Below are 26524 nucleotides of genomic sequence, written 5' to 3' on the forward strand. Positions count from 1 at the left end.
GATCCTAGACGACAGATCAAGTGTCCAAAAACCTTCAGTCTGCCTTGCCAAAAGAAAACAATGGTGGACAAAAGAGAAAGGTTATAAGTAACACACCTCTAAGCCCCTCCATCCAACTGGGCTATTTTTGTGTGTTCTCCTTTCAGCCTTTTTATCCAGAATTCATGTTTATTTTTTCTCTGAAGACACTCAGCCCATGCTGCGAGGCAGCCAGCCAGGTGGACAGGGACCTGGCCTCCTTGCTGAGTCTGGCGGACTTATGGGGTCTGGGGAGGCCCCACCCTACCTGGGGTGGGAGGAAGGCACTCAAGTCACCCAAAAACCTTTTCCTTATGGAGCCCAGACTGCCAGCTCCCCATGAGGCCACTGATGGATGGCTTGGATGACACCAGCAAGGATGTCTAGTACCTGCTATTTTTTGCTCATTTTTGTTTCCTTAGCTTTCTTAAAAGGTGAAGGTATAAAAATACACCGATTGTAACAAAACATTTATATGTTTTATGTTTTTTTTGTTTGTTTGTTTGTTTGTTACAGAGACAGAGAGAGAGTCAGAGAGAGGGATAGATAGGGACAGACAGATAGGAACGGAGAGATGAGAAGCATCAATCATTAGTTTTTCGTTGTGCATTGCAACACCTTAATTGTTCATTGATTGCCTTCTCATACGTGCCTTTACCGCAGGCCTTCAGCAGACCGAGTAACCCCTTACTTGAGCCAGCGACCTTGGGCTCAAGCTGGTGACCTCGGGGTCTCGAACCTGGGTCTTCTGCATCCCAGTCCGACGCTCTATCCACTGCACCACTGCCCGGTCAGGACGAAACATTTATATGTTTAAAAAATAAAAAAGACAACCTCGAAGATTTTTCGATGTTATTATGTAGTTTTAATAATGACCATTTTTAATACTTTGCAGTTTTTATTTCTAATTGTTTTGGTTATAATTTTAATTAAAAATTTTAATTATATGTTTAAGAATGCTTAATATCAAATTTACCCTTTTCTTTTTTTATTTTTCAGAGACAGAGAGAGAGTCAGAGAGAGGGACAGATAAGATAGCGACAGACAGACAGGAACGGAGAGATGAGAAGCATCAATTCTTTGTTGCGGTTCCTTAGTTATTCATTGATTGCTTTCTCATATGTGCCTTGACCGTGGGACTACAGCAGACTGAGTAACCCCTTGCTTGAGTTAGCAACCTTGGGTCCAAGCTGGTGAGCTTTGCTCAAACCAGATGAGCCACGCTCAAGTTGGCGACCTCGAGGTCTCGAACCCTGGGTCCTCTGTGTCCCAGTCCAATGCTCTATCCACTGTGCCACTGCCCGGTCAGGCAAATTTACCCTTTTCAATTTTTATTTTTAAAATTTTTATGACTTTCTAGTTTTTAAGTGGACAGTTCTGTAGTGTTAAAATAATGCACATTGTGCAATTGCACATTTTGGGTGTCAATTTACTAAGCTTTCTTTGTGTTGGATATGGAGGTGAAGACTTCGTTTCCGCCTAAGAGCTGAGCATTATACAGCTGCAGCCCTGAGGTTCAGGCATGTCAATAGAAGGCAGTTCATTTACTAGAGACAGATACTGGATAGGTGAAGCCTTCACTTGATCCCAAGGTGGCATCGCTTCTGGAGTCTGGACAGACACAGACGAAGGGGTGGTGGCTGCAGAGTACCTGGGTCCAAAGCAGCTGATGCTGACAGGATGAGGGTACTGGTGGGCTCAGGGCCCAGGGTCTGCTCAGTAACTCGGTGCCGGGTCAGCCCTGACAGCTTACAGCCCAGCGGTGTTCGCACTCAGTGACATGATGAAGCAGCAGCTGAGTCTGACCCAGCAGTTCATTGAGACCAGCCGGCACCTGCATGGGTCCCTTCTGCAGTCCCTGGACCAAGACTCGTTCCACTACCACACCCTGGAGGAAACCAAACAGGTGACTACTGCAGCTGCCCCTTCCTGGGCGAGGGAGGGCAGGCAGGGTTCTGACTGGGGACAGCACTCAGCCCAGCGCAGCAGGGATGCTTGGGCCCAGTCACCTTTTGTCCTGGGAGAAGGAATCTGTCCTCTCCTTGTCCACAATGAGAGCTGGTATGGGATGGGGTTGCTGACAGCCAGCCCAGCACGTGCTAAAGCTGGCACAGCTTGGAGTGACCTCGGACCAAAGGTGACCTTGGTAAGGGGTGCTGTCCCTTCAGACTTACCCGGCACCGTCCAGCTGGGGTCTCTCTTCTCAGTTGCATGGGCTGAAGCTCAAGGGATGTCATACTCACCTCTTTTTCCTTCAAAAAATTTAATTTTTATCTCATTACACAAAATGCTATTTTATAAAAACACTGTTATGGAGATATGTAACTTACAAAGTCCTCCGTAATTTTAGATATTACCAGCTTGATGTATTCTTTATATTTTTCTTCTGTAAAATATGAACTATAGTATGTGTAATATATGTGGTACCTTGAGCTACGAACAGACCAACATACGAATTTTTTAAGATAGGAGCTGCGACTTGGTCCTTATTTTTGTTCGAGATCCGAGCAAAATTCCAAGATACTAGTCATGATTTGGGAAGCTGCCGCTAGTTTGCGCATTGGCGCATGGGTCCAGTATCGGCAGTTTGATATACAAGTTGACTTACGAGCTTGGTTACAGAACAAATTAAATTCGTATCTCAAGGTACCACTGTACTGTTACTATTGTATTTTCAATTTATTTATTGCTTTTAGAGAGAGGAAGGGTAAAAGAGGCAGAAACATCAGTCTGGTGCTGTGTGTGCCCTGACTGGGGAGCAAACTCAACCTTTGCATATCAAGACAATGCTCTCACCAATTGAGCTATCCAGCCAGGGCTTGTGTAATATATTATGTATTATATTATTACGATATAATAGGTATTGTATAATATTATATTTCTTTGTAGAAATGGCATCATAATATATGAACTGTTTGGCATGATTTTTTAGCATTTTATCACCCAATAGTTCAGTACGTATTTCCAAAAAACGACTTTTAAAAAAGTCACAATACCATTATCATACTAAAATCCAATTAAATTTTCTTTGTCTCATTGGATATCCAGGGTCCAGATTTCCACTTGTCTCATACAAGTTGAACATTTCGTTCCTATTTTTTCTTCAGGATCCAGACAGTCCAGACATTGAGGTTCTCTTCTGTGTTTTTAGCCTCTAAATCTGTAGCAGTGGTTCTCAGCCCTGACCGGTATCCACACCCCAAGGCTGTGGCTATCCAGGTTGGGTGGCAGCGTGGCCCACTTGGGACCCACTTTAAGAACCGCTGTTCTAAGGGTCTACCCAATCCCAACGGTTTTATTTGTTGAAGAAAACAAGTTGAGTCTCCCACATTCCAGACTTTGCCGATTGCACCCTGAAGGGTCCTTTTTGTTCCTCTGTTGGATGTCCATCAGTGGACTGGACACAGGCTGAAGTGATCTGACCACACTGCCTGCTATAGACACCATGGCTCCTCGCTGCCTGCTCTGGACCCACATCCTGAGAGGCCCTGGAACCTTCTTCCCAGCTGGTTACTCATCCTTTCAGACTCGTTTCCACAGCACTGTCACATGGCACCCATCATTTTTCTTCTGTCTGCCTGACTGGGAACTGCTGGGGCTATCTTTAGTACCCAAAGCCCCAGTGGGCAGATGTGGTGCTGGTGACACATCCCTGTCTGTCCTCTGCCCCACAGTACATCAGGCACCACAGGCCCACCCCGCTGACCATGGAGGATGCTCTGAAGGAGGTGAAGGAGGAACTATGAACACAGGTAAGGCTAGACTTGTGGGTCTGATCTAATTAGCTGCTCCAGTACTCTAGCTGTGACACACTAGTGTCCAGGGGACATTCAATGTAGGAGGGAGACAGGTGGCACCTAGGATTCATGAATGCAATCCCAGCTCCAGCCTCTTCTCAGAATGGAACCTGGGTTGAGCTGTTACCACTTATGGCAAGAGAGAGGAAGCCAGCCTCTCTGGAGCCCCACAGAATAGTTCCACTTGGCCAGGTGCTGGCTGCTGCATGAGCTACAGTAGATGGGGTGATAAGTTCCGATCACTAACAAGGATACAGGGCCAGGGGTCCATGCAGGGGACCCTGGTGTGAGACACCAGGCAGAGCTTTTGACCTGACAAAGTCCACACTAAGACAAACCTCCTCCCTACTGAGTCTAAGCACATTTCTAAGGTCAACACACACAGAAAAAGGTCTTTATGAAAAAGTCTTTATTTGAAGGTGAAACAGTAAAACCCACAAGAAATCGTTAACAGCACGTTTTATCGTGAATCAGACGCATTTAAACAAGTCACAGCTACAGGAACCTAGAATAAAATCAAATATTTTACCACATCAAGTTGAAAAGTTGGAGAGGATTTTGCATCTTATTGAAAACAATTTTTCAAAAATGTTTCTGTACAAATAAACAGCACCACACCCTGCAGCTTGGGGATGCCAAGTGCAGCCAATCCCAGCATAGTCACCTGTGGCTCCCTCCAGGCCTCACCTCCTTGTGGTTGGCAGTGGGGTGGGTAAGAAAAGCAAGTGACAGAGCAGGACGCATAAAGCCAGTGGCTGCTCCCCACACTGGGTCTGAATGGGCTATTGCACAGAAGTGCTGGTGTTGGGGTTCCTTTCAGTGAAAAACACAAGTAGATCCTGAGGGATGATCTCATCCATGGGCATCATCTGTAACCTGAAGATGCCTCAGATCTGTCCCCCACATCCTTTTGTTTCTGGAGATAACAGCAAATGGCTAATTTTCAAAACAAAACAAAAAGAACAAAAAAACCCTTTAACTAAAATAACTAAGGGCCCATATGGCTTAGAGAAGTCGAATTTCAAATTATCTCACTGGAGAACATCCTAATCAGTATTTTGTTAAAAAACCGGAGTACAAGGGAAGACCCTGTTTAACTCTGCAAACCAAGGGTTCATTTTTCCATTTTTAAAGAGTGAGCAGCACTACTGCCTGGCCTGAGCTTCATCATGGCATACATGGTAGGTACAGGCCACAGAGCTGGCCCACTGTACTAGTTCAGGTAACTGGCGTGCTTGCCCAGGGCTGCCTCCAGACACACCTGCTGATTTCAATGGAGACTCATATGTGACTGGGGAGATACGAAACATCCATTCCTTCAGGTGTCAAGGATTCTTGTTCAGGAAGTGAGGGGCTCGTGTTTCTTGCTTCACTGTCCAAAGAATGAGTTCAGGGTGTCTTCTCCTGTGAACCTTGGTTCTGCGTTAGAACTGGCTTGCAGGTGGGGTCTGTGCCTCCCTGAGGTCAAGCATGGCACTAGACACTAGGCATGCTGTGGTTATCTTTTTCTTCTGTTGCTTCTCAAGGAGGGAGGCTGTATGAGAACCAAGTCATCCACCATCTTCCACAGCCAATAAGCCAGGAAGGTCCCAATGGCCAAGCTGCCAGTGGCTGGTGTGGCTCTACACCGCACCTACTTGCATTCGTCCCTGGCCTTCATGCGGGCGATGAAGGAGTAACTCTTGTTCCTGCGGTAGTTCTCATAGGGGTCATCCAGGGCCACACCCACACCCTTATACTGGTCCCACTTATCCCGCACGTCCCCCCCCTTGATGGGGTCCTGGATCCCTTGCTCTTTCACGCCGAGGCCACCAGATCCACTCCAGCCTTGGGAAGAAAGAGGGGTGAGTGGTTACAACCCACACAAACTAACCTGGTGTCTTTATCCTGACACAAAATTAAACAGCAATGCATTTAAGGAGATAGCGTACATAAATGCTGTTTATAAATGCAAAGCTGATAAAAGTGAAAAGAACGCCCAGCAGAACTCTGCAGGTTTGCCCTTCTTTGAAGATTCAGTGCTCAGTTGAACTTCCTCTGCTTCTGTCCTCCCCAATCCCAAAAGCCCAGAGTAGGCCTTTCATCTTCCCCAGAACCTTACCCATTTTCACCAGCATCTGATGTCCTTTGTTCTCTTCCCCAAGCCTGGAGTCAGGTATAGGAGGTGCTGAATTAGAACCCAGACCAGCCGAGGAACTAAAATTAAGACAGGTTATGTCTTATAAAAAAGAGCTGGTCCATTTATTGGAATGAGAACTCTTAGAACATTACAGGGTGTGGCTTATGTGAATAGTCACAGCACAGGAAGAACACACAGTTTCTCTACCATTCTTCTTCCTCTTCGCCAGCCAGATAAGGGGGCTCCCTAAGATGATGGCCCCTGCCCCACACTGTGCAGCAAGGGTGGGGTCACACCAAACCTCTAAAACGGTTAGAAACACAGAGCCCAGCCACCGCCTCAGGCTTTACAATGTGACAAAAAGACCATGTGTGAGATGAGGAAGTGCCACTGTCACTGTGCTTGGATGTCCCTTAGGCGCCACCCCAGCACAGACTACTGCATGTCTCTAATGACACATTTCCACATTCACAGCAAAACCTCAGAAGTTCCAGTGCTACCAGTGGGTCACTGGATAGTTAAGACAGAAATCTTACGGCGGAGTGGGGCTCCTGGACCGTGACCGACGTCTCCTCCCTGGGGAGTATGATTTGGACCTTGAGCGGGAGCGGGATCTCGAGCGGCTTCTTGAGGAACGAGATCGGCTATGGCTCCTGTTGGGGGAGAAGAGAGAGCCTTGCGGGTCAGCTGGGTAGCTACAGAGAAGCCTCAGGCCCAAATCCCCAAGAGGAGGCACCTGCCTACCTGGAGCGGGAACGGGAGTAGGAGCGGGAACGGGAGCAGGAGCGGGAACGTGATCTTGAGTATGAACCAGATGACTTGGAGGACCTCGAATTGGAGCGAGAGGAGGAGCGCCCTCGGCTTTTCGATCTGCTCCGAGACCGTGAGGGTCCGCTGTGGGGACAGGCTGGTGAGCTGGAGCTGGCAGCTCCTGGCTCCCACACAGGCTGGCCTACCATCCCATCTGATTCCGGGAAGACCCCAGGGGTGCATGTCAGGGTATACACACACCATTCACACCAGATGTTGTGTTCCCAAACAGCTTGGTGAATACAGACCACAGCAAACTTCTCTTGTGTTGGTGTTTTCAATTCTAACTCAGGCTTGTGTGAATAGCTCCTAATGCCTTTATCATGGGTCCCAAACCCAAGATCCAGGCAGAGGTTAGACTTGACTACTCTGCCTGTGTCTGGGGGGAGGGGTTATATGTTTGGGCATTACATCACTTGTTGGGGCATGATATAACATTAGGGTGGGACAGAATTGGTTCACTCTAAACCAATTCATGGCAAGACGCAGCCAGGAAGACATGATGACTCCAGAGAAGTCAGTGGGGATGCCCTTACCTGTTCCTCTTTTCCTGGCCTTTCCGTCGTCGGGCCCGCATCTTTGCTCGGAAGAACTCATAGAGACCATTCTGCTCCCAACCTTCGCTGTAAGACAGGAACAATCCCCATGTGACCACGACAGCTTCCCTCCTGCAGGGCACGGGGGATGCTCGTCAGGAGCCCCCCGCCCCCAACAAGCCTTCAGAGGTGCACAGCATCCCAGCATTCACTCAGGTTGCTGAGTGCTGGCCACCAGAGGACACTCCAGCAGTCATTTCAATAGAGACACCCCTTGGATGAGGAAGCAGGCTGAAGTCAGGACACTTGCTGGGAAGTGGAAAGATTGGGTCATATATCTGGCCCCACCCAGCTCTCAATCTTTCTGCACCACTGTTTCAGGAAAGAGCTGAGACCTGACCTGTGGTGGCGCAGTGGACAAAGGGTTTACCTGGAATGCTGAGGTCGCCAGTTCGAAACTCCAGCCTGGCCCGGTCAAGGCACATACAAGAAGCAACTACTACGAGTTGATGCTCCCCCCACTGCACTTATTTTTTCTCTCTCCTTCCTTTCTCTAAATCAATAAATAAAATCTTAAAGAAACAACAAAAAGAAATGAGCAAGCTGAGGAGGGTCTTAGAGTCTGTGGTCGTTATAACTGGGACCAGAGGTTGATTCATAGGTAGGCACAGGACAGAAAGCAATTTCGGCTGGGCTGGCAATAAGGTTGTTGCGGGGAGAGCATCCAGAAAGGAACCTGTGACAAAGCCTGGGTGTACAGCAGTCAGCGCTACTGAAATGTGCCGTGTCTAAGTTCTTGTTCTAATGTGTACCAAGTAGAGAAGCCTTTCGCCAAAGGCCACTATGTATGACACACATCACCCATCGCCAGGGAAGAACTGGACCCCTTAACTCAACTGGCAATTTCTCATGGAGACACCACTCTCTTTACCTAGACCCATACCTCACTAGGCAGAAGGTATGACTGGTAGGGTCTTTCTCATGAAGCAAAGTTCGGGGAAGATAGGCTGGAATATAGGGCAGACACACCCCTCCCACCACCAGCCCCACTTGCTGGGTCTCCCCAAGCCCCTACCTGTTCCTGGGCCTGTCATGGGAAGGAGGGCTGTAAAAGGCCTCGACGGCCGCCAGCAACCTCTCGCTGGGTGGCATGGGGGGCGGAAGGCGGATGTCTTTAGGGTCCAAAGGCTTGTACTCGTGATCTTCTAGCTGCAGTGGAGAACACAGCTGTCATCACACCCTGATGGAACTGCCAACAGGCCCATTCAGAGGGTTGAAGACACAGGAAGCAGGAGACAGTCTTGGTTTGGTGTTTAGGTGGCCGCAGGCACCAGAGTGCTCATCCTGCCCTTCCTGGAAGGCCCACCCTCTTATAAGGCTTCAGCCACATCTTAAATGGGGTGGTTGAGGGCTTCTTTGAGGCTGATAAAAGCCACAGAATTCTTTGTCTAGAAAATGTATACAGAAGATGTGGTCTCCAGGCTAAAGAGATCAAAAGAGCCCCTGGTTCCCTCATAGACATGCTAGGAATCCCAGATGCCCTATATGCAGATGCCACCTGTGACCCTGACTTCCTACGAAGGGCCTTGTGGGCAGGGCCTCTCACACAATCACAGCAGTCTCAGCCCAACCCAGGAGCCCCTTCCTAGCAACCAGCTCATCTGTCGGCCCCTCTGCCTCTAGATCTCCCTGTGCCCTGGAGGACTCTGCTCTAGTTCCCATCTGTGGTAGATAAAAGGGCATGAAAAGAAGCAGTGACCAGCAGGGCACCTGGAGCCCCAGCTCCTTGCTCACCTAACACACTCCTAGCCCCAAGTCCCTGCAGATTCCAAATTCCCTGAAGGCACACCTCAGAGATCGCTCCATTCCTGAAAAATTCTTCTGGCATCAGGCTCTAGACAAGGTAGCTACCAAGGGCCAAAAGTGAGAGGACCCCTTCCTCACACCCAACCCAGCCTGCCCCAAGTGGCACCAAACTCGCAGCAGCAGGAGGGAAATGCAGAGAGCAAGAGTACAGAGGCCTCACTGGCTCAGATACATTCTCACTGACACTTGATCAAGTTTACTGGGAAATGGGAAGTGAGAGAGGAAACGGCCTAGGGAAGCACTGTTTTACAGCCTATAGGAAATGAGTTCCATCTATGAACTTTTTATGTGGGGATAGATGCACTGACTTGAGCGTGTGCTGCTAACATTGGCACTCATCAAAGACCTTACCTTCACAAGGGGGGCCATCAGCCCAGCGGGGAGATCGAAGTAGGGAACGTTGGGGACCAGACTGGGGTCGTCATGGTTGATGTGGGGAGGGCCCTGTCGCCGCATGTGGGGGGGCTGCCCGTTGAAACCGTGGGGAGGAGGGCCAAAGTCAGGGTGCTGAGGACCCCCCCAGGGCGGATGCTCATTGATCCCAGGATGTGGCATGCGGTGACCAGGGTGGTGGTGAGGGGGTCCCATCTCTGCAAAACAGAAACTTGTCTTAGGCCTGACCTGTGGTGGCACAGTGGAGAGATCACTGACCTGGAACGCTGCTGAGGTTGCCGGTTCAAAACTCTGGGCTTCCCTGGTCAAGGCACATATGACAAACAACCAATGAACAATTAAACAAAGAGAAGCAATTATCGATACATCTCTCTGTAAAATCAATAAATAAAATCTTAAAAAAAAAAAAAAGAAATTTGTCTTAGGCTTACAGGGACGTTATGAGCTAGGTGGCACCCAAGGGCTCAGGCACAGTCTACAAGGTATGAGCGAAAAGGGGCTCAAAGAGGGGCAAGGATGCCAACACCCACTTTCTGGGCAGCTCTGTCTGGTACCTTTTCTCACTGCTCACTAGCTGTTCAGAAAACACAGCAAGAGGGGAGGAGCTGAGGCTCGGTGGGGCCTGTCCTACACCCACAGCACCACATGATGGACCTTGTAGGTTAAAAAGAAACAGGGAACCTTCCAACAGCAACATTACGGGCTAAACTGGATCACCCCAGCCAAATCACCACCAGTCTTAAACCTCTGTATCTCTGAACGTAACCGCATTTGGAGGTAGAATCTTTTTTTTTTTCTTTTGTGGCAGAGACAGAGTCAGAGAAAGGGACAGATAGGGACAAACAGACAGGAAGGGAGAGAGACGAGAAACATCAATTCTTCGTTGCAGTTCCTTAGTTGTTCATTGATTCATTTCTCATATGTGCCTTGACCGTGTGGCTACAGCAGACCGAGTGACCCCTTGCTCGAGCCAGCGACCTTGGGCTCAAGCTGGTGAGCCTTGCTCAAACCAGATGAGCTGGCAACCTTGGGGTCTCGAACCTGGGTCCTCCACATCCCTGTCCAACGCTCTATCCACTGCGCCATTGCCTAGTCAGGCTGGAGGTGGGATCTTTACAGAGGTGACTGACTTAAAGTCATATAAGGAGGCCCTAATCCAATATGACTTTTAAGATTAGAACACAGGCAGGCAAAGAGGGACAACCATGCATGGACACAGGGAGAAAGTGGTTGTCGACAAGCCAAGGAGAGGTCTTAAAGATACTACCCCTACCTCCAGACTGGGAGAGAGTAGGGTCTGTTGTTGGAGCCACCCAGTCTGTGGGACTCTTGTTAGGCCACACCAAGACACTAACACAAGCAATAAACGTGCTAAATGATCTCTCAACTGTATTTATGAACAGGGGTGGATTTAAATATAAAAGCAGTAATACAGTAGAAATAAAATTATTTTTTTAAAAATTAATAAACATTCTCTGAAAAAAACCAACAAAGGAGAGAAGCTGATGAAAACTGACAAGGACTGAAAAGCCAGCCCTGTGACAGGGGCGCAAGACTTGGCCTCAGGGCCTGCCAAATGCCCTCTGTATGGGCCTTGGAGACTTTTCCTTTTGGACTCTTCCCTCTTCTGCAGGACAGACACGGTCTTACTCCTTGGTGTGTGGGAAGAGGAACCAGGCTGTCACACCTCTGCAGCCTGGTGTGTGGTCAGTGCTGACACCTGAATCACCAGCCTGTTCTCCTGTCATCCCCTGACCCTCTGCCTGTGACCTAGACTGAGGACACACCAGGTGCATACCAAGGACTAAGAGCAGAGCCATCAGCCAACTCAGGCCAATCTGTCAGGAGCCTCCCCCAGGCAGGCAAACTAGACTTCTCCACGAACCAGGGGCAGAAGAGGGCTGGGTGTACTGGGCCTCTGAACACACAGAACACTCACCAGCAGGGAAGTCCCCCTGGGGGTAGTCGAAGCGGTGAGGATAGGGTGGTCGCTCGAAGGGGTGCCTTGGGGGAAAGTCATCCTGCATGAAGCGGGGCGGAAAGCGGTTGAAGTTGTGGGGGTGTGGTGGCTGGTTGAACTGTGGGTGCTGCTGATGTGGGGGGAAGGGCCCACGGAAGTGTGGTGGCCGCTGCATGCGGAATGGTGGCTCTCGCTGGCCGCCACCCCAAGGCGGCTGCTCATGCTGGTTGTTCCAGGGGCCCTCGAACTGGCTATTCCAGTTGGGGTCCGGCTGGTTGTTCCAGGGTGCGTCGCGCTGGCCATTCCAGCCTGGGTCCCCGCGCTGCTCACCCCACATGCCCTCGTGGCTGTTATTCCAAGGTGGGCAGTGGGGTGGCCCACCCTGGTGGTGTGGGTAAGGGGGCTGCTCTGGAGGCTGCAAGACAAAAAGCAGACATGAGCCAATCATGAGGCCATTTGGCACCCACAGACATCTGGTCTCCACACTGCCCAGTGCTGCACACTGATGGTCCGCTGGGTGCTGCCCTGGACAGGCCATGGTGCCCCATTTACTGACACATGTAGTGGATGCTGTGGTGCCTGCCCCACCACTGGCCCCTCACGTCCATGCAGATAACCCAATTCCCAACTGTTGCATCCATGAGGACTTCCTCTGGGTCAGCATGCAGGCCCCTCGTTCAGGGGACCTTGGCACACTTTACCCCTGCGCCCCCTGGTGGACAGTACACAGGTACCTTCCCCAACACATTCAGAGTATATGGATTGATTGAGCCCCAGGGGCCCATGGTGGCCACCTATCTTGAAGATGCTCCCTTTCATAACTTCCCCTCTATCCTGTGCTGTCTCCTGGGTCATCTCCCACATAAACTACTTGCCCTCAAATTCTGTCACAGGGTCTGTTCCTGCGTCCACCCTGGGAAACTTTCTGTAGACTGATGGCAAAATAAGCTCTGATTTCACCCAGCTGCTGCTTAGAAACTTCAAGTTGGATTGCATCCCAACCTCAGAGCTATGGAGGGAAGTATCCAGATGAAGCCAACCAGAGGGCCCATCTCTAGGGTCATGGTCGGTTAGCTCCACTGGCTGCTACCACTGGGAGGCTGGCCTAGGTAGCCTCTGGAAGCCTGATTTTAAATATGACAACTATTTCAAAATATGTAAGACACCGCATGTGTATGTCAGACAAAATGTATTGCCGGGCTATGGATTCTGAATGTGGACCTCCGACGGAGGGCAGAGATACGGTGAAGAAAGCCTGCTATCCTGACCCTCCGAGGCATGCTATACTGGGTGTGAGATGATCCCTGCCCTAGCTCAGAAGTTTCTAACCCCAAGGAAAGGAGAGGAAGTGATGAGTATATCAGCCCCAGAATATGCTAGGCTACCACCTGTGATCTTCCCTTTCCTTATAAAAGCACTATGTCCTTTCCAGGGTAACAAGATGTTGACAATGTGCTCGACAAACCAATCTAAAATAGGGGAAAGGGAGCACCCTCCTATACTTAACTATATGGAATTTCCCAGCACTCAGGAAAATGGGGACCTGTTACTAAGAATCCCAAATGATTAGAGGACCAGAGAAGGAGACAAAGGCCTGACTTTCTTGCTCCACCCAATCCCTATATCTTGGGAAAATGGGGCTATCACACCCTCTCCCCCTGCCTGGACCCCACTGAAGAGCCTCAGGTCTCCTAAACCACTGAAAGCCTCCAACCTGCAGAGGCTACCTGGTGCCCTCCTCTCCAACCCCTTTAGGACCAACCATGCCCACTTGCCCCAAGTAAAAATACCTGCTGTTGACCCCATGGAGCAACGGGGTGAGGTTGGTCAAACCATGGGGGTTTGTTAGGCGGGATCTGGTCGTGGGGCCCAGGGCCCCGGGGGCCAGAGGCTGCAGGATCCTGGACCCCTCCCGAGGTGTCATACTCAGAAGAGCCGGGCATTTGGATGGGAGGCTTGTTGTCATCTGGAGGCAAGCAAGCAAGCAAGCAGTTAGCAGAGCCCCAGCAACAGGAGACACCACCCAAAACATTTTCAGTGAACACCCGGGCAGCCCAGGCTAGGCTTTATTTCCCGGTAAATCCTTGCTTCACGACCCCACTGGAAACTAGTCACCATTAGGAAGGGGGCAGACTGCCCTCATACAAGACACACACTTCTTTTCTGAAAGCTTTATTCTACCATGTTGGTTTTAATTTGCTAAAAACTTATCATCACTAAATTTTATTACTTTTTTTATATGTACTTGAAAGATAACTTCCTCCCATTTGATCAGTTATTTTACTAGATTTTTTTAGTGTTAGACCAGCCTTATATGTTCCTAGGGCATGTGGTTTTTGGTCATAATATATATAAATATATATATATATATATTTTGTATTTTTCTGAAGTTGGAAACGGGGAGGCAGTCAGACAGACTCCAGCATGCGCCCGACCGGGATCTACCCAGCACGCCCACCAGGGGGCGATGCTCTGCCCATCTGGGGCGTCACTCTGCCACAACCAGAGCCATTCTAGCGCTTGAGGCAGAGGCGACAGAGCCATCCTCAGCGCCCGAGCCAACTCTGCTCCAATGGAGCCTTGCCTGCGGGAGGGGAAGAGAGAAACAGAGAGGAAGGAGAGGGGGAGGGGTGGAGAAGCAGATGGGCGCTTCTCCTGTGTGCCCTGGCCAGGAATCGAACCCAGGACTCCTGCACGCCAGGCCGACGCTCTACTACTGAGCCAACTGGCCAGGGCCATAATATATTTTTATTTTTTTTACAGAGACAGAGAAAGAGTCAGAGAGAGGAATAGATAGGGACAGACAGGAACGGAGAGAGATGAGAAGCATCAATTACCAGTTTTTCATTGCGACACCTTAGTTGTTCATCGATTGCTTTCTCATATGTGCCTTGACCGCAGCCCTTCAGCAGACTGTGTAACCCCTTGCTTGAGCCAGTGACCTTGGGCTCAAGCTGGTGAGCTTTGCTCAAACCATATGAGCCCATGCTCAAGCTGGCGACCTCAGGGTCTTGAACCTGGGTCTTCCGCATCCCAGTCCGACACACTATCCACTGTGCCACAGCCTGGTCAGACCATAATATATTTTTAAAATACTCTGCCAGATTTAATTTGCTAAAACTTTGTTTAGTATTTTTGCACTTTACTCAGAAGTGACACTGGACTGTATTTTTAATTCTTTTTTTTTTTTAAATACTTTACTTATTGATTTTACAGAGACAGGAGAGAAAGGGGAGCATGGATTGGGAAGTATCAACTCATAGGTGTTTCATGATAGTTGTTCATTGCTCGCTTGTTGTATGTGCCTTGGCCAGGGCAGCCCAGGGTTTCGAATCCGCAACCTTGGCATTCAAGGCCAAAGGTTTATTCACTGCGCCACCACAGGCCAGGACGTATTTTTAATTCTTTAAAAATATTTTCCCCAGCCTGACCAGGCAGTGATGCAGTAGATACAGTGTTGGACTGGGATGCAGAGGACCCAGGTTTGAGACCCCAAGGTCGCCAGCTTGAGCGTGGGCTCATCTGCTTTGAGCAAAGCTCACCAGCTTGGACGCAAGGTCACTGGCTTGAGCAAGGGGTTACTCGGTCTGCTGAAGGCCCGCAGTCAAGGCACATATGAGAAAGCAATCAATGAACAACTAAGGTGTCACAATGCACAACGAAAAACTGATGACTGATGCTTCTCATTTCTCCATTCCTGTCTGTCTGTCCCCGTCTATCCCTCTCTCTGGTTCTCTCTGTGTCTCTGAAAAAAAAAAATTTTTTTCCCTATTGATCTGAGACAGAGAAAAAAAGGTCGGAGGGGAAAGCATCAACTTGTTTCATTTAGGTGTGCTCTACTGGCTGCTTCTTTTATGTGCCCTGACCTGGAATTAAACCCGCAACCTCGGCCCTGGCCGGTTGGCTCAGCGGTAGAGCGTCGGCCTGGCGTGCGGGGGACCCGGGTTCGATTCCCAGCCAGGGCACATAGGAGAAGCGCCCATTTGCTTCTCCACCCCCACCCCCTCCTTCCTCTCTGTCTCTCTCTTCCCCTCCCGCAGCCAAGGCTCCATTGGAGCAAAGATGGCCCGGGCACTGGGGATGGCTCCTTGGCCTCTGCCCCAGGCGCTGGAGTGGCTCTGGTCGCGGCAGAGCGACGCCCTGGAGGGGCAGAGCATCGCCCCTGGTGGGCGTGCCGGGTGGATCCCAGTCGGGCGCATGCGGGAGTCTGTCTGACTGTCTCTCCCCATTTCCAGCTTCAGAAAAATAAAAAACCCGCAACCTCAGCTTGCTGGGATGACACTTGATTCACTAAGCCAGCAGGCCAGGCCTGGACTTTTAATTCTTGACCTATCTTTGCCCACCAGGTATAAAAGTTATCTGGGTCTTGGAAAATGATCTGAGCAACTTTCCTCTCTGCCTACTCTCTTGGACAGTTTATTTATTTATTTATTATTATTATTTTTCTTTTTGCTGAAGTGAGAAGCAGGCGGGCGGGGTGTGTGTGTGGCAGACAGAGACTCCCTCAGGCACTAGACCAGGATCCACCCAGCATGCCCACCAGGGGGCGATGCTCAGCCCATCTGGGGCATTGCTCTGCTGCAACTGGACCCACCCCAGCCCCTTGCACCTAAGGTGGAGGCCATGGAGCCATCCTCAGTGCCTGGGCCAACTTTGCTCCAATTGAGCCTTGGCTGCTGAAGGGGAAGAGAGAGATAGAGAGGGAAGGGTGGAGAAGCAGATAGGCGCCTCTCCTGTGTGCCCTGGCTGGGAATTGAACCTGGGACTTCCACACGCCAGGCCAACGCTCTACCGCTGAGCCAACTGGCCAGGGCCTTCTCTTGGACAATTTATACAGAACTTTCTCAGTTATAAAATTGTGTTATATTTAAATGTGAAATCCCTCAGCCTGGTGCGTTAAACCAATTAGAATCTGGCCTGCGACTATGAAACCAGAGCCCTCCTCTGGGGAGAAGCATCTTTCTGGGGCTGGTCCTCAAGAGTAGGCAGTGAGGAGTCTACATACCAGGCTGGGTGGTTGGCGGGATGGCTGGGGCAGGTGTGGGGGCCGGTGGTGGGGCAGGCGGTGGCGGTGTGGCCTTGACTTCGGCTTCCATTTGTGGCATCTGGATTTGCTGCTGTTGCTGCTGCTGCTGGGTCAGGCTGCTGACGAACTCCTCGTGCTGTGTCTTGAGGGTCTGGATCTGCTGCTGGAAGGCCAACTGCACTGGCTGGACTACTGAGGAGTACTCGTTGATGAGTGTTGCCTGGCAGAGAGGACAGCGGCACTCAGTGCTCCAGTCTCAGAACCCATCCCTTCTGAAGCATCAAGGGGAAAAATGCTGGGAAAGCACTGGGAAGTTGGGGTGCTTCCATGGACAGCAAAGTCCAGGGGCCTGGAGTAGGCAGGCATGTCACTGTCATGTAAAACAATCAATTTAGTCTTGACAACCAGGGCTTCTGAATCTAGCCAAAGCCTCGGTGATGTGCAGTGTACTTCAATGGAATCAGGCAATGATGGCTGTGCCCTAGATGGCCACACAGACTTTAAACATGTGTCACTGATGAACATTTTGGGACATGCTCATGGGCTGTGCTTACTTGTTGCCTTGTTTTGAACAAGTCACCTCTCTGAGCCTCAATTTTTCTCATTTAAAAAATGGAATGACATTGGGACCAACTTCCGAGGACTTCAGGGAGCAATCAGTAAATAATATATGGAAAGAGACTAGTACCATGGGCAGTCAGTAAACACGAGCTGCTATCACAAACTGAAGGGAAAAAAGCAGTAAGCGTTAATTGTTCAATGGTAGTCCAAATTTATTTTATTTAACATAAAAAAGTGGGCAAAATGTAGAGAAAGAATGAAAGGCACTTTCCTTATCTGTTTGTGAGCATGAGATCCGGTCCCCGGTGCGGAGGACGGCCTTTAGGACCCTCACTGAGCTCCTGACACTGAGCCAGGCATTCAGCCTGAGAGGGAGTGTGAGCTGCGACTTTTATTCCAACCACATACGAGGCAGTGATATACGCTGTGACAGAGGGCAAGAAGCCCCACCCAGCCTGTGCAGTGCCTGTCCTCTGGGCAAAGGCAGACACGTGCATGGAAACCACTGACTGCGGAAGGTGATGGCCACTGCAGCCTAGACCACAGTGGGGTCTTCCCCTCACTCTCCCATCATGTGAATGCGTGCCTGGGGACCAGCACAAACAGGCCATGACACCGAGAGCAGGGTCTAAACCGGGAAACTGGGTCATAAGCACACCAGGAAGTCCCCACTGGCAGAGTTCGCCACTCACATACATGGGACGGGGGACTCAAGGCTGCTGCTCAGACCCCAGCCCCCAACCAGAGGCACACCTGTGAGTCTAGTACAGAAAATGCCACCTGGGTTTTGAAGTGCCATTCCCAGGCCAGGTGAGGGAGGCAGGCCCCATGACTTCTGGAAGCTGCTGGGATGGTGTCTGCCCTGGTCCCAGAAAGTGGTTTGGGAAGTGGCAGCATTCACCTGGTACTGGCCAAGCCCTAGGGCCGGACTCTGCAACTGCTGGATGATGGAGTCATCAAAGTAGCCGTTCTTCTCCCACAGCTGCAGGAGCTGGTGTGGGGAGGAAAGGTCATGTTAGAGGAAAGAGCACACCCCAGCCCCTGCCCATCTTCCCCTACCCTCCAGGCTGCGCCACCTACCCGGGCGATCTTTTGCTGCTTGTCCTCCTCCACAGCCAAGAAGCTGGTGCAGTAGATGGGCACCACTACCTTCTGCAGGGCGGCCAGCAGCTCCCTGGCCTGCTTGCGCTGGCTGTGAGGGAGAGACCTTCCCCGCGTCAGGGCCCTGGGGCGGGACCCAGCCACGCACCCGTTACCATCATGGCTCCAGCCATAGCACCCTCTGCCTTCTCAGGGAGCGGGCCCCCAACCCGGCTGGGACGAGGGCTGGACTCCCCACAAGACCTGTGCTGGCACTTGGGCCCAACTGACAGGCAGACAGCGTGGAAGAATAAAAACAAACGTAGGCTGGGGAACTTCAGAACAAAGCCTTCCTAATACCCTGGTCTCCTTGTTAGTGAAATAAGCCTTCCCTCCCCGGTGGCATGAGGACGGACAAAGGGCCATGAGAGCCCCAGTGTTCCCACAGGACAGGACAGCCAGGGCTGGGCGGGCTCAGGGCCTCATGGCCTCATCTATGAGGCCTGCGCAACAGTCATCCCCTGCGCACAAAATATCTCCGACTTGGGTCCCACGTTTCAAGAGACAGGAGTGTGCCGGGTGTGCCTGCCCCACATCCTTCAGGGGAGCACTCTGAGCATAATGGGTGTGGAGGCCCCTGCAGCTGTACACTGAGGTGACACAAGGCCCCCAACTGTGGTGGTGACAGGGCCCAGATGGTATATCTGTCGCCTCCTAGGGGAGGACACAGGTCAGAAAGTGAGTGACAGGAACCCCTCCCAACACCGAGCTCACCAGAGGGAGCTCTCAGACAGGAGCGAGCGCCTGGGGTCGGAAAGTGGGTCAGGGAAAGGAGAATAGTCCAGGCAGAACAGGTAAGACAGGGCTGTCTCTGCAGAGCTGCCCTGGAGTTAGAAGAGCAGTGGGTAAAGCAGGAAGGCAGGGAAAGTTCTGGGCAGCCATTTCCTCACAGCAGAAAAATAAGGGAATGATGGTGCCGAGAATGGCGAGTGTGGCGTGGGGGGACAGGGACCCAGGATGCACGTGCGGTGGAACACAAGGCAAGGCAAAGGACCCAGCGGGCAGGTCAGTTGTTGCTGCCCTCATGGGCACCATCCCCTTCAGCTGGTCAAGCTCAAAGCCAAACATGGCAGCCCCACACCAGCCTCACCAGCACTGGTTCCTTCCCCATCTCCTCCTGGAGCCTGCCTTGGCACAGGCATCTGGTTCCTTAAGTTAACCTTTGTTTGTCATAAGGCCCAAAGAGGCAGTGCAGATGTAAACACTGGCCTGGCCTGCGGAGGGACGTGGGGGTGGGGGCCTGGTATCGATGGGGTAGGGCAGAGGATCAGCAAGGGGAACTCAGCATTGAGGACCCTGAAGCAGGGCAGAGTCTGGTGACTGGGATGTGTAGGTGTGTCACTGAGGGGGAGCTGGCTGACAACAGAGATGCTGCAAGACACCAGAAGCTGCCCCAAGAGAGAGCAAAGAAACAGTAGTCCTAGGTGAGGTAAGGTGTCTGGTGATAGGCTGAGGGGTATGGGTGTGTGTGGGGGGGGCTTGTGGCAGAGACTGACCCTCCCCCAGGGTCTCTGGACAAGTGATGCCTGTCCTGGTACAGACCAAGCTACTGAGTGAAGAGCAGTTGCCGAGAGAGGGCCAGAGGAGAGGGGAGGCGGGCGGGGCCTGCGGGCCTCACCAGTGGTGCAGCACGTCATTGATCAAGTAGATGAGGTGCAGCCGCAGCTCAAAGTGTGCCCCATCAGCTGTGATGCGGTTCCGGAGGTGGCCTGCCATCAGCTCACAGTGCGGAGGAGACTTAGCATTGCTGAACATCCAGTTCTTCCCGGCCTGCAAAAGCCAGAGCGACAGGTGAGCAGGGTTGAGCTCCCCTAGCCAGAGAGTGGACAGGTACCCAGGGAGGTCAGGGCACAGCCATGGTATCTCCCTCTTGGGAGGTGCTCAAGAGGGAAGGACAGGAGTAGATGGGGTATCCCTTCAGCAGCCCCAGCCCAAACAGGCATTGGTGGGCTCCCACCTGTCAGGAACACCAGGTCTAGGAGCACTGAGCCCACCCAACTCCACCAGCCCTCACCGAGATGGCGTCTTTGGTGCATGTGTCAATGATGGGCTGCAGCAGGTTGTCAAACTCATTCATGTCCAGCTGGGTCTCCTCCAGGAGCTTCTGCATCTGCTGCTCTACTGCATGGGCCACAGCCGCTGTCACCTGCTCCTGGGAGGTCAGGTGGGACCAAGACTGCCCGTCAGTGCCCACCACAGCACCAGGAGACCCTGTCCCTTGTGTTGGCAGCCTCAGACGTGCACCTGGGGCACTCACAGCCATGGAAGGCAGAGTAGGCAGAGAACAGAGCAAGATAAGACACAGGGAAAGACAATGTCTGCTCCCTGTTCTGCAGGTGACAGAACAATTAAGACCCAGAGGAACAAGGAACCTCTGCAGGCAATTTCAATATGAAGAGGAAAGTGAGCAACAATGTGAACAGACAGTACATAGAAGACATATAAATGGTCACCAGTTGGGAGAACAATGAGCAACTTCACTACCAACCAGGGAATTGGAAATTAAAAAGAGGATGCCAGTTTCACCCATTAGACTGGCAAACTGAAAGAGCTCTGAGACCTAGTGCTGCTGTGGGGCCAGGCAAGTCTGCGCAGGGCTGGCCAAGGCCAGACACCCATTCTGTGAGGAGCTCCATCCAGAGTCAAGAGGGAATGATATGGCATGTTATCAGCAATATTGACAGTAACCCTAAATCTAGTAATAAAACTGGGGTTAGAGTTTCAGATACCTAACTTTTTATTTATCTCGTTTTCCTGGTGATTCATCCTACTGCGTTCGGCCAAAGTATTAGAACGTAATGGATCAGGACAGAAGGGTCCTTCCCACAAGTTGGCATGACTTAGCTAGCAATGGCACCAAAGGCCTCTTGCCATTTTCTGCTAACACAATTTCTAACGTGCAGTCCCACTCATAGGTGTCCACTCCAGCAAACAGCTTGTGCAATGATTTCAATGGAATGAGAAGCAAGAAGCAACCTCTGTCCAGTGTCAGGGGTTGGGCTAAACACGCTGTGGGTGTGGCAGCACTGAGGTGATGCACTGAGTGTTGGGCAGCACTGTCCTAAGCATTAACGACTGGTAATGAGTCCTAACAGCTCCTGTGAGTCCCAATGTGCAGATGTGAACACCGAAGCACAAGGGTGAGCTCCAGGTACCTCCCTTAGGACTCAGAGGGGAGGGGAGGGACCTAGGCTTACTCAGGGCACCTGTCTCAGGGTTAGTGGAGTGGGAGGGAAAAGGAGCAGGTCACGTACCTGTCTGAGGGCCAGCAGGTGCTGCTCCTGCTGCTGCAGGTTCCACTGGCTCTGCTGGATGAGCTCATCCATGGACGGGGCTCCCTGGGCAGATGGGATGGGGGCTGCAGGGGCTAGCGGGGGCTGTGTGAGAGGTGGCAGAGCTGCAGCCGATTCCAGCTCTGGGGCCTGCTGTTTGCAGATGACTGGCAGGAGAGGAGAAAAGGTGGCCCCATAAGAAGGTGGCTGGGGTCTAGGTGTTCCTCTGGCTGCTTCTTGAGCAGTTCTAAACCAAAGGGGCATCCCTCCCTTCAATCACCATCCACAAGAGGATTTCTGCACTGTGTTGTAGCCACACACCACTGAAGTCTGCCAAGTTCCCCTCACTCTCAGCCTGGTCCTCCCAATCCGCCAGAGCCTAAGCCAGCCCCCTTCCCATGTCCCATCCACCACCTTCTGCCTTTGTTCCAGTCCTCTCCTTGGAAACCTCAGGCTGTAACCGTGCCACCCTTGCCAATACCATCTGTCTTGTCCAGTGTCCGTTAACACAGATCAAGCCTGAGCCCATCCCCCTCATCTAGGCCTGAAATGATGCTAAATCCAGACCACAGCCCTGAGCCCATCGGTGTCTCTCCTAGTCTCCCAGCCTCCTCTGCCACCACCTCTGAAGCACAAGAATGGTGACTGGGATGCTCTTCATTTTCAAGACATCAAAGATATGTTACCTTATGCCTGACCTGTGGTGACACAGTGGATAAAGTGTCGACCTGGAATGCTGAGGTTGCCGGTTTGAAACACCGGGTTTGCCTGGTCAAGGCTCATACAAGAAGCAACTACTACGAGTTCATGCTTCCCGCTCCTCCCCTCCTTTCTCTACTCTCTATACAAATCAATAAATAAAATCTTTAAAAAAAAAACCTTCTAGCCAGCAAGCTCAAAAATGTGCCCACTGCTAGAGCAGGTCAGCACCACTAAGCACATGCTGTGGCCCACTACCACTTGCCTCTTGCTTTCCTTATCCTCACTCTGTTTGGGGAAAGGGACTCCTTGGCATTCTTGAGTCAATCCGGATTGAGCCAGTGTGGGACACCTATCCTGCTGGTAGGAGACTGGGCCAAATCTGGCCAGATGAGAAAGGATAAAAATTTGGATGGTGGTAAGGAGAGGGTTCTGATGGGAAGGGTCACTGGATAAAATAGTCTCCCCATCAGCCGCTGGGCCTTGTCTGGTCTGAAAATGACCATGCACTGCTGGAATCCTCCTGAGTGCCACCCCAGGGGGACCTGGCTTTTGGACACAGACAGGCAGATGGGGCACACGGTGTCCCTCAGGGCCCATCATGGGGCATCTAGTCTCTTCTTAAGTCTGGTTGAGCCTTCTGGTGGTTGTACCCTAGGACACCCTCTGGGATGATCTCCTTGACTTGTCTCTGGATACCTTCTACCCTCCCAGAAACACTTTTTCAGCAAATTTGTTCTCTTGCTATAATTTCTTCATTTTCTCCCTCTTTACTCACTCCACCCCAGCAGAACTTAAACACACCTGTCTTCTGTCTTAAAAAAAAAAAAAATTCCCTTAATCTCACGCCCTCCCTCTCAACTATTTTATAGCCAAGGTTCTGCTTTAATTCATCTCCCCTTTACCTCAGCCCAGGGCAAGTCTGGCTCTGCACACCTATCTCCATCCCTAACTCTACGACTCCTAGGGACATCTTATTCTGCCTGATAGCCTTGTCTCAGGTTCCTGCCTCACTCAACCTGCGTGGCTGGCTTGTCAGCCCCTTCCTTTCTCTCTGATCCTTAAATGCTGGGATGCCAGGACTGTCTTCTCTCTGAAGCCTTCAGGGGCATCTGATATATTCCTGAGGCTGCAATCATAATCTGAATAACATGATTTCTAAATCTATCATATCCATCCTCGATTCTTTGAGCTTTGGACCTAATTATAACTCGAACAGAATATGGCTTTCCAAGGGCACCTCACACAGGCATGCATTTCCTCTTGACCCATCCTCTACCACCAGCATGCCCCACTCCTAATCTATGTGGCTGGCATGGATATGCCTACATAAAACAAGCCAGAAGTCTGAAGGCACATACCCTCCTCTTTCCCTTGTACCTCATAAGAACAAGTCAAACTGTGCTGTCGAGTCAGCTTCTTAAACCACAATATGGTCTGTCTGTGTCTCTGCTACCATTCTGCTGTCACCTGTATCACCCTTGAAAATGGTCTCCCTGTTACCAGTCCTGCCTCCTCTGTTCCTTCTCTGGATGGCAATTATAGTGCTGCTGCTGAAAGTGTGGTCTGAGGACCAAGCCAAGCAGATGATACCAAAACTAGACAAATACAAAAACGGTGAGGGAGCGTTTGGCACTTTTAAAATAATTTGATATTTCATGGATCACATGTTTACTGTACTTTGCAAAGTGTACTTTCAACAGCAGAGTGTAAATTTTAAAAAATAAAAACTGGTCCTTCACTAGAGTTTGCAAAATGCCATTCTACAACAGTCCTGAATCTCAGTCTTTATAGTGGCTAACCCTGCTCTAGAACCAGACCTGAAACCAAACCTTCTAGGGACCTCCAAAGCTCCCAAAAGAATTCCTAAGTCCTTGGCAAGCCAGCCTGCCTACTCTGCACCCTCCCTTTGCACCTCTAAGAAGCCCTCATTCTCTGGAACTCAGCCATCCTGAACTTTTGTCTCCTCCATTCCCCAACCCCTCTTAATATGCTTTCCTTTGCCTGAACACTTTTCTCTCCTCAGTTTCCATCTGACTAACTCTGACACATTCTTTAATTCCAGGTATATATTGTTACATGCCAAAAGCACTTCATGAGCCCCAATCTTCTCCTGCTAGAAGCACCCTATCCTTCCCGGGGTTATGGCACTAAGAAAGTCCCAAGCAGCCCTGGGTTTCTGACCCTGCAAGGTAGTGAGTGGGGTCTCCTTGCAAGGGAAGCAGCTCTCACCTCCTGGTCACTTCAGCCAAAACACAGTCTTCCTCTGTCTGATTACGTCAACACTATCCACCTGGTGCCCCAATTCACAGGCTTAACCCCTTAACCCCACCTGCCCCCCAGGTCCAGTCCCTCAGACTCAACCCACTCACCTAATGACTCGTTCATTCCTCTGTGAGCCTCGCTGGTTCCAGTGTCCACTCCTGCTCCCTCCAACCTTGCCACATTGGCCACATAAAGCTGACCTCTCTCTCCCTTCTTTCAAACTCTCATTGTTTCACAATGCTTGCACAAGGGTTTTAAACTTGGTGTATCAGGGCTAAGGAGTGATCTTCAAAAAGACATGTAGCCACACACATTTTGTCTACAATCTCCCCCACCCCCTTCTCAAATATAACTAGGAACAAAAACCCCTGAAATGAGGGAGAAAACCCAAACATTCCCCTGGCATTTCCACTCCAGACCAGACACTTTCCTCCTCCACATGTGTTCTAGGCTCCAGCCATGCTGAGCATCTCATGGCTGCCTAAACACACCAGCCTTCTTCAAGCCACTGCACCTCACAAGTCCTTACAAATTCTTTATTGAACATCTACCGTGTACTACATATTAAGCCACAACAAAAACTAAAAAGATCTAGTGCTTGTGGTCCAGGGAACATTCAGCTTTCAACACCCATCAACCTGGTAATCCCCTATTCATTTAAACAACGTATTTAGAAGATAGAGATTTGATATTGAAGGAGACAGATGTGGAATCTTACCACCTGAGGGCTATTTATTAGTCAATGGCCAGTTGTGATTCCTAACTCCATTTTGAACCCTTTGAGAGAACCAGAATCCTGACACCCAACTCAGTGAACCTCAATAAACATCTACCAAGGGACAATTCTTTTTGATTCGAACTGAACAAAAACCTTGCTGGACCCACGAAGAGCCCACAAAGGGGGCTAGACAGTGCCTGGAAAAAAAAAAAAAGTCCGAATCTAGCTTCTATCACTTCCTTAAGGAAAATACGAAGCCCTAACTCGACTTCTGACCTCAGTCATCACGTCTGCAAAATAACAGGAAAATCCCTGATCCTGAGCCCAGAAGGAGGATCGATAACCTTGTTCACCATTACACTCAAACCCAGCAACCGCTCGTTGCAAGCCTGGGAACAACGGACAAGATCATGAAGGCCGAGCTGCCCCATTTTCAGAGAAAGAACACACGATCCAAAAGAAGACGGTTTGTGGCAGAACCCGCACTGGAATTAGAGAAAGGAATCGCTCCAGGGTGCGGCCAGAGCTGGAGAAGACTCACGCTGCTGCTGTTCCAGAGCCAGCTTGCACTTGTAGTAACTGTAGAACTCGCCTCCAAAGAGAAACGAGAATTTCGGGTTGTCCTTCTGCTTCTCCATCGTCATCTTCTCAAACTCGGGCCCGTTGCGAGCCACGAACTGGGCCAGCTTGTCGATGACATTTCGAAGCTCCTGGTCTGGAGAACGGAGAAAAGGCCGCGCGAGGCGTCAGCGAGGACCGCCCAAATCCGGGGGCCCTGGATTACCCGCCGTCGTCCGCCAGGTCGGGATCCCTAGGGGTGGGCCCCGCAGAGGCCGCCCTTGTACGGGTCCTGATAGGGGCCACAAACGCGCCGGGAAAGCGGGGACCCGCGGGAGAGGCCGTGAGCGGGCCCGGGAGGCCGAGCCCCGCCCCCTCCTAGGTCTGGGGACCCAGGGAGGCGGGGTAGGCCAACAGGGGATTCTGGAGAGAGAGAAACAGTCTCTAAACACGGGTTACACCTCACCATCGGGTGGCAGAGGTATCTCCATGGCTTCTGCCGCCAGGAACGACCTCCGGCGCCTCTCGATCCCCCACCAGCGTCGTCCGCGGAAGCCGGCCGGAAGTGGCGCGAGGGAGCCGTTTACGGCGGGCCTCGTGTGCGGCTTTCGTCCGCCACTTACGGCCGTCGCCGGGAAATATCGGAAGTGAGGGGAGGAGGCAGGTGGGAAGGAGCCGCGCGAGGCCAAGCGCGCGGGAGGTGTAGTGATGTGCAGGCGCAGGGTCTTTTTTGCGCATGCGGAGGGTGGGTCCCTGTTGCGTGCCGCCCCGGAATAGTTGCAACTG

At 51.1% G+C, this 26524-nt stretch overlaps 2 protein-coding genes across 5 annotated transcripts in view; one reads left to right on the forward strand and one right to left on the reverse strand.

The window, feature by feature from the left end:
- The window catches only part of C1H19orf44 (chromosome 1 C19orf44 homolog), a 41141-nt gene extending 34606 nt beyond the window's left edge, over window positions 1–6535 (forward strand). For all 3 annotated transcript variants that reach the window (XM_066348894.1, XM_066348902.1, XM_066348912.1), the window contains 3 exons: window positions 1758–1924; window positions 3693–3770; window positions 6409–6535. In XM_066348894.1, the coding sequence (XP_066204991.1) occupies window positions 1758–1924; window positions 3693–3764 (239 nt within the window). In that variant the 3' untranslated portion in view covers window positions 3765–3770; window positions 6409–6535. The remainder of the gene's footprint in view (window positions 1–1757; window positions 1925–3692; window positions 3771–6408) is intronic.
- On the reverse strand, window positions 4208–26305 carry CHERP (calcium homeostasis endoplasmic reticulum protein). 2 transcript variants are annotated; one of them, XM_066348882.1, is made up of 17 exons: window positions 26205–26305; window positions 25722–25895; window positions 21481–21665; window positions 20241–20378; window positions 19845–19996; window positions 18167–18278; window positions 17988–18077; window positions 16505–16745; window positions 13290–13465; window positions 11479–11914; window positions 9498–9736; window positions 8356–8489; window positions 7281–7367; window positions 6679–6828; window positions 6471–6587; window positions 5917–6011; window positions 4208–5642 (listed from the first exon to the last, which is right to left on the reverse strand). In XM_066348882.1, exons 1-17 carry the CDS (start codon window positions 26227–26229, stop codon window positions 5449–5451), a joined length of 2745 nt encoding a protein of 914 aa, XP_066204979.1. In that variant the 5' UTR covers window positions 26230–26305; the 3' UTR covers window positions 4208–5448. The 2 variants fall into 2 exon arrangements, with proteins under 2 accessions (XP_066204979.1, XP_066204970.1); XM_066348873.1 differs by having other exon boundaries at window positions 18167–18311.
- Between the last annotated feature and the right edge of the window lie 219 nt (window positions 26306–26524).

The sequence above is a fragment of the Saccopteryx leptura genome, chromosome 1, assembly GCF_036850995.1.
Source record: "Saccopteryx leptura isolate mSacLep1 chromosome 1, mSacLep1_pri_phased_curated, whole genome shotgun sequence".
Lineage (NCBI taxonomy): Eukaryota > Metazoa > Chordata > Mammalia > Chiroptera > Emballonuridae > Saccopteryx > Saccopteryx leptura.